Source organism: Chamaea fasciata, unplaced genomic scaffold (genome assembly GCF_029207755.1).
Source record: "Chamaea fasciata isolate MVZ Bird 193981 ecotype frontalis unplaced genomic scaffold, bChaFas1.0.hap1 SCAF_28, whole genome shotgun sequence".
NCBI lineage: Eukaryota > Metazoa > Chordata > Aves > Passeriformes > Sylviidae > Chamaea > Chamaea fasciata.
Genome location: NW_027094113.1, coordinates 2422668 through 2436112, shown reverse-complemented (window position 1 = coordinate 2436112; position 13445 = coordinate 2422668). Strand labels below are relative to the sequence as shown.

Here is a 13445-nt window from a genome sequence, read left to right as displayed (position 1 = left end):
AACCACTGTTGAAGGTGCAATAAAAACTAGTCAAAGACTTCTTCCTGCTTTTATTTAAAAATAAAAAGGCTCACTGATGTCAGATGCAACAGGGCTTTGGAAAAGGGAGGAAGATTGACGCCCAGGATAAACCACAACTGAGGCGAAAGCTTCAAGTTGAATCCTGAGATGGTTTTAAATTATCTCACATGGAAATCAAACATAAATCTGTCTTTCCCTTTGGACAGCTGTCCTGATGAGGAAGGAGGAACATTTAATGAACCTGAAGCAGAGAGGAGGCTGGCTGAAGCAAGAGCTGCAAAGTTAAAAGATTTTCAAGGTAATGACTTAGTTATATATTCCACAAGCTCCTTCTCAGCATTATTTGTGATTTATGGCTGTCTAATTCTTTATCAAGATATGATCAAACTTCTCCTTCATAAGTCTTTCAAGGTGGTGTAAGGTTCTGTAGAAACAGGGGCTAAAGAAGTCTAATAAGCTTAGTCTGCTCCATCAGTTTTCTCTTTAACTGTTAATTATATCTCTGCATTTGATGCTCTGGCCATAAAATGAATGATAATCTCCCAAATTGAACACAGTTCTGTGACAGCCACGAGGAAGGCAGGACTGAATTTGTTTCTTCCTTCAGAGCGTTTGAACATGAAAGATGACCTGATTCTGCAAAGTCTCACTGAGAAGCAACAGATTTATCTGGAAATGTCTGAGGTGAACGGCTTTGAAGATCATTCCCAAGGATCCCGAGCCAGGCTGCTTCTTCGGGGGGATATCTCAGAGAATCTGCAAGGGGAGACGATTCTGAAGTCTGCAATGACTGAAGGTGAATGGAATGTGGGAATGTGTGGGCATTCACTCAGGTGCTGGGGTGGGGATAAACACCCAGGATCTAAGTACAGGCCCTGAAAATCATCCTCTAATAACATAATGCTTTTATGTAACATGCTTCAGACTTCCTCGTTCTCAGAACCAATCTGCAAGAAAGGTGAAATGGGTTTAGGTGGAAGACCTGCAAAGCTTGAATTGTTTTGTTTTTAAGGATCGGCCAGTGGAATCTTAGGATGAGTCTGTTCAGAAAGGGTAACAGAGTGATCTAATAATACACAGTCCTGAAATGTAATATTATAGGAGGGTTATCTATTAAAAACAGCCTGTCTAAAGATAGTATGTTTAGAAAGAAAATAAGCCCAAACCTAGTTTCTATTTAAAAAAAGAAAGGAAAAACAAACACTCAAGGCTTGATAATCTTAACTTGCAGTTAAGGAAGAGCTCATCTTCATGTGAAGAGCCTGTCATGCAGAGCTACTCACAAAGGAAGATTCATCTGTACTGCAGGACGTCTCAGACTGCAGAACTTTTAGTGGACTTGATGATTGAAATGGGTTTTTTAGACTCATTAGCATGATAACTTGTATTGCTGCATAGACGTGGGTGTTTACATGACATGTTCTCCTCTTCCCCAGCTGAGAGTCTCCAGGACTTTTTCTTCACTCACTTTGGCAGTGCATCCTGTCAGCCTGAGGATGGCTCAGGACTTCCTCGGAGAGCAGAGACCTTTGGAGGATATGACAGTAGTCCCTCAGTTTCAAGTAAAAGTAAGAAAGGGAACATTCAGCATTTTTCTAATCTTTTTACTGTGATTACTGTACAGAGAATAAGAACAAGGAACTGAGGCTCTCATATAAGGAAGCTTCACTAGGCTCTAAAAAGGGAGATCAGAGCAATCTCCAGCATGTTGGATCTTTTGCTCCTGATACCAACACTAGAGAGCAGAGTAGAGCTCCCAGTGATATGCTGAGAGCATTACTTTATCCCATTCTTTATAATTACCACAGTTCCACACAGAACTTTAATTTTGTTAAAAAAAAAAAAGCTTGACCTGAAAACCTAGAAAATTTGAATTCAGCTGTGTGCTTTCATTGTGTCATGAACATTTCCTTCTACTTCTATCTGCACAGTCACTAGAGGTTTGCTGAATCCTTAGATAATATAAATTGTCCTTTTGAAACAGATGATTTATCAGTTAATTAATGAAAAAAGAGGAAAGACCAGATACTATTTATCTTCATTTTTGCTTCATGCATTAATTGAAAAAGTGAATGGCTCTTATTTCACTGGTTGTTAATCTCTAGAACACTTTCTGATGTCTGGAAGGGTCCATACATCTGCCATGTACTTTTTACAAGAGGGAGTCCATCTGCCCTTACCTCCTTCCACACTCACAGTGGTGCTGCTGTGACTGCAATATTCCTGCTGACTGGTATTTCATGTCATGAACTTGCAGTTCTGGGAGCTGATTATTTTCATGCAGACATTGTGGTTACTTCGCTTAAAATAGTGTAACGTAATTTGAACTTACCCTCTCTATTTATCTTAACCCGGCCTTCTCAAGTTTTTAAACTTTTTTGAGCAGCCCTGTGTGTCACTGTTGCCTGATCTTCCACTTGGGATCAGCATGGAGAAGCCATGCAGTTACATTTTGGCTCAAAGTCACCATGTTTTTCTGCTTGCTCTGGCACTCACTGAGTTATGCCAGGCCCTGTGGTGGTGTGAGCTCCTCATACTCCTCTCCTATTTCAGGCAGGAAGAACAGTGGTGGTGACCAGAGGCAGTGGGACTGGAGAGGTCCTGCACTGAGTTCAGATGTGCAACTCCATGACCCGTCTCCTGATGCAGAAGAAGGATCTCAAACTGTATGTTGAGTTTATGAGAGACTTAAATGCTTTTCCTTGTGTTCCACATCATCATAGTCATGCAGAACAACTCTCACAAAGTTAAAAGTTGTCATAGCTGGCAGGGCTGGACTTGGAACAGTTTTGTCTATAAAATTACTTGACTCTGTTTAGGATGTTTTGTGGGGCAACTTGGTAGTTCACCACTTGAGAGGCAAGAAAATTCAGTTTTCCATTTGCTTGTTTGATGCTGTACCATTAACACAGGCTTTAATCACCACACCGCTGTTTCAGCTTGGCCTGTGAATTCAGTATTTTTGCTGTATGTCCTTCAGTGCATGGGAGCAATCCCAGCTTTTTCTGGCAGCATTGCCAGTGCCCAGCAAGTGTCCCTAGCACAAATGTTGGTTTTGTCTCCCTTACAGAATGATGGGACAAGGCTGGATGACAGCAGTGGTTTTCAGCCCACCGTAGAGTCTCAGGTATGTTATTTCTGCTGTTAAGGGATCAATGGCAAATAGCCATAGTATAGTAACAGCATGTAAAATCAAACCCAAGCACCTCCAAAACTCAGTGTTTGTAGTGTCTGTGAAACCCAGCACATTAACAGCTCGCTGGCCAAACTTGCCTCTGAATCCCTGTGAGGTCTGTACCTGTGCAGTGATTCAGTGCTGGGGCATGGGAGGAAGTGATGGTTAAATAGTTCAGGTGAAGAGAAGATGATGAGGACTTCTCCATGGAATCCCAGGGAGATTTGCTGGGCACTGATTCACATCTGCACAAGGATAATAAAGTGGAATTCCTTTTGCCTGCATACTGGCTTTTGCTATGCTAGAGTACTCTGGTGGCCATGCTTCCATTGTGCGTGTTTTTGTACAGATACCATGGATTATTTTCACTGCTTAAAAATAAAAAACCAAAAAGTCTAAAGCCTCAAAACAGAGCTCTGCTCAAGTGCCTAATGTTTTTTTCCTCCTCTTCAGCTTGTCCGAAGGATACAGACGCTGTTACAGTTGCTCTTCAGTCTTCAGGTAAACCATTTTTACCATCCAAGAGATTTGTTAGGCACTAAATGTAATAAAATTTATGCAGGTGTGGAGAGGAGCTACTTTGAAAATATCCCCTAAAGCTGGATGAAGTGCAGAACCTGAGACTCAAGGAAATTGTGTCTGGTATTTTGGAGGAAGTGTTAGAGCTGTTGTCTTAAGTAATTACTTCCTTTTTGCTGCTCACTTAATTCTTTTCCTGCTTTGAGCTCTGTTTGCTCTCTGTGCTCATTGTTCATATACGTGTGTATGAATTAGTTGTTTTTACTGTTACCTTGTAATCAGCAATATTTTGACTGTTTTGATTCAGGGTAACAATTCTAGGTGCAAGAAATGTCCAATTTGACACACATAAGCATAATTTATTTGCCTGGCCATCTTCAATGTCGTGTCAGTCACCATGGGCTGTATGAGCTGGAATTAAGATATGGAAGAAAAAGACTCTGTGACTTCACCTGGTAGATGCTGTTGTCTCCTGCTTAGCTGTGCATGTTTGTTGAACCTGGGTGCCTCATGCTGTACTTTTATCCCCTCCAGGCTGTGATCTCTCAGCAGGACAGCTACATTGAGGTGCAGCGAGCCACCATGGCAGACCGGGAGAAGCAGTACCGGCTGCAGTCCACCCGAGGGAATCTGCTGCTGGAGCAGGAGAAGCAGCGGAACTTTGAAAAGCAGAGGGAAGAACTGATGAATGTGCAGAAGCTCCAGAGCCAGCTGAAGCTGGAGCAGCAGCGCCTGGAGCGGGAGAGGAGCCGGCAGCAGAGGGAATTTGAACTGACGGAAGCACGGCTGCAGGAGCGCGCGGAGGAGATGCGGCAGCTGCGGGAGAGGCTGAACCAGGACAGGGAAGAGCTGGAGAGGCAGAGGGAGGCCTATCAGCACGACCTGGAGAGGCTGCGGGAAGCCCAGAGAGCCGTGGAGAAGGAGAGGGAGCGCCTGGATCAGCTGAAGAAGCTGAAGAAGCAGAACACGGTGTCGGGCACCTTCTCCCCAGAAATGGGCCAGGTGAAGGATTGGTTTTCTCAGTTTTATTCCTAATAACCCGCTGGCTTCTGGATAAGGTTGCACTTGCTGCAGCACCAACCTGTCTTTGCCTTTCACTGGGGTCCTTGAAGGATCACCTGAAGTAGCTGGTGATGGCTACTCTCAGAGAGATCAGAGCTTGGCAGTTTCCCAGTGTCTGTGAAGTTCCACCCAGATGTCTGGCAATGAGAATATTGTTTTAAAGTATAGAAATGGAGAATGAGTTATTTTCAATTGTGTTGAAAATACTCCTGACTGAGTAGTTTTCAAATTCAGGAACTGTCCTGTTGCAGGCAAGTGATTGCAGAAGCTGTGCTTCATCAACAGCGTTTTGTACAGTTGATTTCTAAAAACATTTCTTGTGTTTTGAATAGAAATTTGAAGGTCTGATTTAATTGCTTCAATGAAACTTTCTCAAAGTCCTGCTTTCTCTCTGCTCTGTCATCACCCCCCATGCAGTCTGCTCTTTCCTAGGTGCACTGTTAAGCAGTTTGGAGCTGCTGAGGTTCTTTTCAGTGTCAAAGGACTTACACTCTTGCTCTTCCTTCTATTCCCCAGGAACCTTTAGGCTTTGTCTACCCTGTTCTGCTTTGCACTAGGAAGTGCTTCGTGCTCTCGGGGCTGGGGGTGGTCACTCCTCCTCTGCTGGAGAGGGTGAAAATTTGACTGAGAATGCCTTTTTCCTCTTGCAGAGCCAGATGATCAGTCATTCCATCAGCTTCAACGGAGAAGGGGTGGAAGCATCTGCAGCTGGCTCCAAATCCTCAGTGAGGGTGAGCTCAGTGGCTGGGCTGGAGTACCTGGAGCGGTCGGACCTGGCCCGCAGGGACAGCACCACCCTGGAGAACCGGCCCTCCCTGAAGAACGAAGTGCCAATACATCTCCTGAGTGCAACCAACCAGATCCAGAAACCAGCTGCAGTCCAGCAGCAGATCCCCACCAAGCTGGCCACCTTCACAAAAGGAAGCAAGGAGAAAGGTGGCAAGAGCAAAGCATCTCATCGGACAGACAGTTCCGGTATGTGTGGTTTTAAGTCTGTTTAAATGCATTTCTGATCTCCACCAGGAACACAGGGAGACAGAACCCTGCAGTTAAACCTCTTTATTAGAAATTAATATAGTACAAGTTAATGATGTGTTTGCTGAAATTAAAATCTCTTAACCTCCTAAAATCCTGTTAGGAGTTCCATGTCTATACTATTTGAATTGGAAGTGTAGCCCAGAGAGATGATGTTGAAAATGGAGTTGTGTATTCCAGCAAACAGAATGGTGGTGGGAGGTTTTAAACCTGGATGTAAAATCTCCTTGTCTAACTGTAATGTTAAAGAAAAAGAGCAAAACAAAACAAACAAAAAAAAATTTAAAAAGAAAAAAAAAAATGCTGCTGTGCATGAGTAAAGTGTTTTAAAATGTTTTGAGGCTAGCTTAGCCTTTTCCTGCTGTCTGTCCAGAGTTGTAGTGACATCGAATGCAGTGCTTTTCTTAGCACCAGTCAGTCATTAAATACAGATCTCCAGGCCAAAATTGAGATGTTGTGTGTGTTGTAGAGTTGAAAGGGGCTAATTTTGTCACAAATAGAAGCAAGTAAAACTGCAGTCACCCTGTCCTGGTGTAATTTCTGCCTTCTAACTGCTGGGTACTGGAGTAGTGATCTTTGCCAATGACAGACACACTAAAACCCATTTTATCTCTACCACTTAAAGTAGCCCCACTGCCAGCTTAGGGGAATGGCCTGTAATTTTAAGTTACAAAATTATCTTTTTAACATTGTGCTAGATTTAGACTTGGCAATCTTGTCCATCACTCTGCACTGCTTTAAAGGACTCAGGGCCAAACCTGACAGAGAGCAGGGGGAGTAGCTTTGGCACATTGCAGAAACATCTGTCTCTGTCCTGCATAAAGTTTAGTGCCTTTGCAAACTTGCTAATGGCTTATGTTGCATACCAAATGGTGGTAACATAAAGTTCTAATGCCACATCTCCCCAGTTTATTTTTAATAGCTCTTACATAATGGTTCCTGCAGTGGAAATGGACTTAATGGTGTTTTTGTGTAATTTATATGAAAGGTATAAACCACAAATATATTGGTCTCTATTCTCTTGTGAGCATTAGTGGGCTTTATGCTTGTTAGGGCCATGTGTAGGTCTTAGAATAAAATGGAACAAAACTTTCTGTACCAGAGGCGAAACGCTGTGTATTGAATTTGAGGTTTGCGACTTGTAAGGAATGTGTACTGAAAGAAAGAAGTTCTTTAGATCCAGAATAGCCATTTCATGAACTGCTTTCATTGTTGAAACTAAGAAACTGAGAGGCTGTAAAACCAGAATCAGTGGACTATGCTGCTGAGCAGCTGTGAGACAGATGGAGAGCAGAGACAAAAGTTCATCACAGCTCTGCGTGTTAGAAGTAGCACAAATGGCCATTTGCTCTTTGAATTCTACAGACAAAGATTTTTTTTTTTCTCTCTGCTGTGCTTGAAAATACTGGGTTTTAAATCTGAGATTGTCAGGGTTTTCCAGTAACTGAACTAGGAGTTTCAAGGAAAATAAAAGTATTCATAGTTTAAACAGCTGAAGAGATAATATAAGTAGGACCAGCTCTTTGTGGTTTTGCAGCTTTCTTGGGTGCATAAAGGTGTCAGTAGAGTGGCCTCAGCATGAAGTAGTGACATTTGTGAAGTGCTGCTTGCCTCAAATACTAATTTATGAAATATTTTCTTCAGCCTCTGTTGATCAGAAGCAGCTGCTTCCCCCCAGGCTTGCTGGACGAGAGGAGGCTGTCCTGAGGGGCAGGCGGTCAGCAAGTCCTTCCCTCCCAAGCAGCCAGACCACTGCATTCCAGCCAGGTATGCCTTGGCCAACCTGCCTGTCCATGGAAGTGCCTCAGGCTCTCTCTGCAGTGTCATAAATATGTCTTCTTCCATTTTATTCCCTCTAGAACTGTATGGCCCTACAGATGCTCAGCCAGAAGCACTTTCATCTGCCTCAGCGACCCTCTTCAAGCCTAATAACGTTCAGGTTCAGCCCGTGGTGCCCTCTCAGCCCAGCCTGTTGAATGTGCAAGATGATACCAGCAAAGAGGATGTCATTTTCTTCTAACTGAAGAGGAAAAGTGATTCGTTTGAAGATGAATCACCTGACACACTGTTCCAAGAACTCAGGCCCCAGTGTGCACCGTGATGGAGACCCGACATGGATGTCTTCTGATCCCTGCCCAGTTACTACAAGCAAGGACCAACCCAGGATTACTGTCCTGCTTTGTTGGCTTCTCTGCCAGCAGCTCAGAATGAGGGCACAGTAGTAACAATTTGCTTTTAAATTCTCCAGTGTGTTGACACATGGCATGCCTATATCAATTCAGAGCATGTTAAAATTCTGACATTTATTGTAATGTGCTCTTTTTGGAGAATGTAACTGTTCATGGGCACCATCTTGTAAATTGTTATTGATGATGTTGAACCACCCAGATTTTTATGTAAAAAATTTTAGTAGTAGAGCCCAAAATGGCTGCAAATTTTTAAATCTGTTTTCCCAGGTCCAGGTCAGTAATGGGTTGTATGTTGGTAACCAGGTGACAGCAAGGCAGTCCCCTCCCAGCCAGGTGTGCCAGGCACTGTGAACCCAGTGGCACAAGCCCCGTGGCCAGGTACAGTGGAAGAGAAGGTAAGGTGAGCTTCTGACAGCATCTTCAAGGGGCAGGAGCTCCACCTGTTTGTGGAGGAGAAGGGTTGGACGTGTGAGAATTCACAATGATGATGAAGAATTGGACTGAATGCACATTTCATTGGCCACCAGCGTCACTGGGATCCTGTCTCCCTGTTGGGGACAGCAGTGCAGGTTCCCAGGCAAACTCATGAGTTGGTTCTGATTGAACTTAGAGGCTTAGATTTTGTTCTTTGCTGAAGACGTGTAAGAAGCATTCGAATGCAGTAATTTATTGTCTTGTTTAATCCTGTTTTCTGCATCCTTTGTTTGTCTGTTAATTTGTTGGGACTTTACTCCCAGTACCAGAAGATATCAAAGCTGCTGTTACTGCAGAGACTTCTCTGCAGCATCATGTTAGGAATGAAGGGAATAAGAACTGTTTGGTTGTAGAATTAAAAATAATTATGCTAAAAAAGTACTCTTAGCTAAACCTGTGTTTAGCTGCTTTCAGCTAAAGCAGCTTTGATACCTCTTGTGAAATGGGTCAGTTCTTAAACATGGAATGGTGGTGACATTAAGTGTTCTGCTGAAAAGGCATTATTTCCCTTCGTAGTAATTTGCACAGTCATTTTGTGTTGTGTTTTTCACTCTGTGTCTCGAATTCTTTTCCCACCCTCACCCAAGGATGTGTGTTCTGGTGTGTGTTGAATGTGACTAGTCAGATAATGATGCACAGGAGAGATTGTTTAGGGGTATTGTTACAGAATTAAAGGAATCAGGATCTCGAAGCTTAAAATCTTGGATTAATACCTTTCAGGACATATTTGATAATAGTGTTTTTTTAATATATCTTTAACTGATTTTAAGTGGTTTTAGCAGCAGTGGATGGAAGTCCTGGTCAGTTCTCCATCCAGTCTTATGGCAATGGATCCAGAGGTGTTTGCCAGTCTCCTCAAATCACTGAGTTGTCCCTGTGATTAGGCCCTGTGTGATGTTAGTGATGTCTTTAAGGCCATAACTTCTCTTTGCTTGAGAACTTTAAAATTATTTCAGTAGTTACAGTGCAAGAAACTTCATCAGTTTTCAACAGGAAACAACAGCAGTTTATATTTTCTAGTGGTGATTTACTGGTCAGGGGAAAGATAAGCTATAAAATACTGAGTAGGTCTTAGGGACAAGCACACCTGCTGGAACAGCTCTTGGATTTAAGGGTCTTTTTCTTTGCTGAGTGGTGCTGGTATACACCTGAGGCAGTGGCACTGAGCTCAGTGAGAGGAAACTCCAGACTGGCTCCTTACCAGACTGGGGACACTCCCCCAGCCCCCAACAAGTGAAAATGCACACACTTGGCTTTAATACCAAAGGACTGCTTGGTAAATCAGCAGCATTGCAGAGCCTGGAGTGATTGTCAGCCAGAAACAGAGTGGGACTGTTCCGCTGTTGATTTGGTGTTGTTGGGATAGCGTATCTTTGGTGATTAGAACAGAGTTCCACTCCATATTCAGTTTTTCCTTTCCAAAAAGTTAGTTTGGAATGGAGGGGAATTCTTAAAATCAGTGTAACTCCTGATCCATGCAGCAGTGTGGGATCCAGCAGCTCTGTAGGACTGGCACTGATTTTTCCACTGGGTGTTGTGCAGACTCCAGTCACCTCTGGTCCCCTGTAATATCCCCTGGAAGCACACAGGGAAGCAGCAGGAATGCACAGGATGTTCTGTCCTTCATGCTGTGGTTTGGGCCACTCCTGGTGAAAGCTCGATGCCTCCATTGCCTTAAATTAACAGGTTTTTAGGAGTTTTAGCCCAAAGCTAAGTTGCATCAGTGGAGTAAATCACCTCAGCCAAAAAGGGATGTCAGTTTTGGTGCTTGGAAGCAGTTTTTGGAAACATTTATTTAGGTTTATTTTGTGCCTGTCCTAAAGTATGGGAGGGAGTGTTGGAAGGGCTGGAGCAGCTCATTGGCTGCTTTCTTCTTCTGTGCAATGGAAGAATTTCAATATAGAACAGTGTCATGTGGAAAATGAAGTCTGCAGTGAGGTCCCATTTATTTAATGTTTTAATTTAAACATAACTTCTTTAATACTTCTTGTCAGCAGTGCTTGAAATAAGTTTTGGCTGTTAACAAATGGACCCAGGCCTGTGACAGGCCAGGCTGTTGGTTCAAACTTCAAAAGCTTCTTGGAATATGGGACTTCAATCTGTAACTGAGAAATGACCTTAGAAGTCATTGTCTGTCCTCAGTGCACGTGTCTGGCTACAGCTGCCTTTATGAAACCTGTTTGCACCCTGAGCAGAGATGGTGTCTTCTGTCACTTGGGTCATCCTGGAGGAGGAATTAGCAGGTGCTGTGATACCTCATTGCTACCAGAGTGTGGGCAGGGGATCCACAGAAGGCTGAGGGAAGCAAGTGAATTATTTTCTTTTAGTGAATATGACTTTCTTTAAATGAATCATGGGTCTCTTCACTTGTGCAAAACTGAATCTGTGAAATTGTTAACAAATCACTCCAGTTGAGTGAACTGGTTTTGGACTCTTCACCCAAATCTTTTTCCTAGAAAAATAACTCTTCTAGGTAAATTAGTACTGCTGTGTCCTGGGCTAAGTAACCTGCTATTGATTCTGAGTCACATCCTTCCTATTGGACTTCTTGATCACTTCAGATAAAACTTTCCTTTTAAGTGATTTCTGAGGATTAGACAGTTCAAAATTCTGTGCCTCCCAGGTGCCTTTTGGCTTCTTTCTGAGCTGGGGTGTGGAGGAAATGCCAGCACGAGCTTTGAACTGCCGCCATGTTTGCTTGGTGTCACAGCCTTAAAATTATCAGCATGTTTGTCCTTCGATATTGTGATGTTGCAATGTAGAGGCTGTTTCTATGGTTCTGATTTCAATTTGAACTCTGGTGTTAAAGGAGGCTTCTTCTTTCTCTTCCCATCTGGAATGTGGAAGTTCCGTGTTCCAGGCTGAGGATGCCTCCGCGGCCACTAGTGCTGAGCACAGCTGCCCTGTGTGTGTTGTGGATGCTTGCCTAGTTTTTAACTGTGCTGTCTGTGGATTGTAGCTGTGGCATGTCCCACGATTTGAGATCGCTGATCATCCCCCAGCGTGAGGCAGAAGAATTGGTGTTCCTAGAGACGCTTGCTCATCCAGGTACTCGCCTTCCTGCACAGCTAGGAGTCATTCTAAATAATTTGCAGGCAGTTTTGTCTTTCTGAGTAGTGGTCAGATGATTCTGCATACATGGAACTTGGTGTTTGTCATTTGCATTTACAATGAGAGTCGAAACTTAAACTAGGAAAGGGTTAAAAATACTTACTTCATTTTACTTCTAACTCTGCGGAATGGGAGCTGAGGCTCCCCGGTGCTGCTCAGTGGAGTCCCTATGTGTTGCGCCCCCCATGCAAGGGAGTTTGGAGATTTTGTTGTCTTCCCCAGCAGTTCTCACATTTACCAGGAAACAGATCTGCATGCCAGGTTACACAAGTGCTGTAGGCAAAGCAAAGCCTTTCCCCTGCTCTCTCTTCGAGACCAGACCCAACATCTTCGTAACCACTGGCGACTTCATCATCCACCATCAGCACGTTCCTCTTCAAACAGCACGTGTGCGAGCTCTGGTTCATAACATTTGTGCCATGTTTATAAATCAGTTTTTTATATTTTTGTACTGAAAGAAATCGGAGCACTTTAGAAAAGTTGATTTCAAATTCCATTTCTGTCTGTAGCCGGAAGGAGATCTCTCATGGGTGTAGATCCTGTTGGCATAACTGCATGCATCTCACTCAGAGCTGTGAACTCTCTTGACGCTCTTTAGTCTTAGGTCTGGTTTCTAGGCCCACCTTGCACTGTAAAGATTTAATAAATAATCATGGTCCATGGTTAAATTGACCATTTTGTTGGGGAAGAGTTTGGTTTTGTTTTTTTTTGTTAGGGTGTAAACATTGTAAATATTTCCTTTACTGTTGATACTGCAGTAGCAACATCTTTGTAGTCATTATTTTATTTGTAAAGTTGATGGTTAAATGTTAATATTCTGTTGAATTGTGCACTCTTGATTAATTGTAAACATGATCTTAGCACACCAAATGATGATTTTTACAATGATTGCAATGTTTCTCCACTGAAGGATTTCAGAGCTGCAATAGGACTGAAACCAACTTCTAGCAATAAAAAAAAGAACATTTAAAAACTGTCTGCCTTTTATCTATATAATTATTTATTGTTTTCTATTTGAAAGAAGATCAAAGCAGTTACCACTTCTCACGTGCTTCTCATTTTCTACCCTGGACAGAAATTATGTGCCACAGGAACAAAACCGATACTTTTCTGAAGGAGAGGACGGAGCATAGGAGATGTTCAGTGCAGAATACAAAAAGCTGCAGCCCTTGGCAGTGAGGTCAACACCTGAGGGAAAGATCAGCTGCTCCCAAACATCTGAACTCTGCTGGTGAGAGAGAGAGAGAGAGATAGAGCTTGGTTAAGTTGCTTACATTAGCGTGGAGGTGCTTTGCATGGTGCCAGCCTGAGACATGCCTGGCTCTGTCCCAGGCAGTATCGGTTCCCACTTGGAACGAGGGTAACAAAAATAGAAACTTTCTCCCTAGTGCTCGTGCCAGTTTGGCAGCCCTTGCTGCCAGCACCATCCCATAGCCTCTGGCTGGGGCTGCTCTTCCCAGCACTGCAGCAGGCTGAGTTTCCTGGTGAAATCCCCACTGGTGGCAAGCGAATCCAAGAGCTGTAACCTCCAATCATTTTTAGAGAGAAGAGATGCAAAACCAGGGAGACAGTGGGAGGACTGGGCCTTGGATTGGTGCTCTCAAGGAGGAGGGAGAAGTTTATCATCAGAATCCTGCGCTGCAGCCAGGGGTGAGGAAAACCCTGAGTCAGGATTGCTGGCAGTGCCAGCAGTGTGCTCTGCCTGTCACTCACTGCCTTTGGGGGTTATCAAAGCAGCTTTGGGGAGACCCTGGACCTTTCTGTGCAGGAGTCAGTAAAACAAGCCAGCATTTGTCAGCCTCTGAAGTGCATGTGACATCTGGGTTGTGACACAAACTGGAACTCCACTGGAAAAACAA

At 43.5% G+C, this 13445-nt stretch overlaps 1 protein-coding gene across 6 annotated transcripts in view; it reads left to right on the top strand.

The window, feature by feature from the left end:
- The window catches only part of ARHGEF18 (Rho/Rac guanine nucleotide exchange factor 18), a 43326-nt gene extending 30767 nt beyond the window's left edge, over window positions 1–12559 (top strand). For 2 of the 6 annotated variants that reach the window (XM_066205495.1, XM_066205493.1), the window contains 10 exons: window positions 228–319; window positions 629–817; window positions 1458–1583; window positions 2575–2687; window positions 3092–3148; window positions 3650–3697; window positions 4250–4717; window positions 5428–5752; window positions 7457–7579; window positions 7672–12559. In XM_066205495.1, the coding sequence (XP_066061592.1) occupies window positions 228–319; window positions 629–817; window positions 1458–1583; window positions 2575–2687; window positions 3092–3148; window positions 3650–3697; window positions 4250–4717; window positions 5428–5752; window positions 7457–7579; window positions 7672–7832 (1702 nt within the window). In that variant the 3' untranslated portion in view covers window positions 7833–12559. Of the gene's footprint in view, window positions 1–227; window positions 320–628; window positions 818–1457; window positions 1590–2574; window positions 2688–3091; window positions 3149–3649; window positions 3698–4249; window positions 4718–5427; window positions 5753–7456; window positions 7580–7671 lie in introns of all 6 variants that reach the window. The other 4 variants (XM_066205494.1, XM_066205492.1, XM_066205497.1 and 1 more) reach the window with 2 other exon arrangements.
- Window positions 12560–13445: the final 886 nt, after the last annotated feature.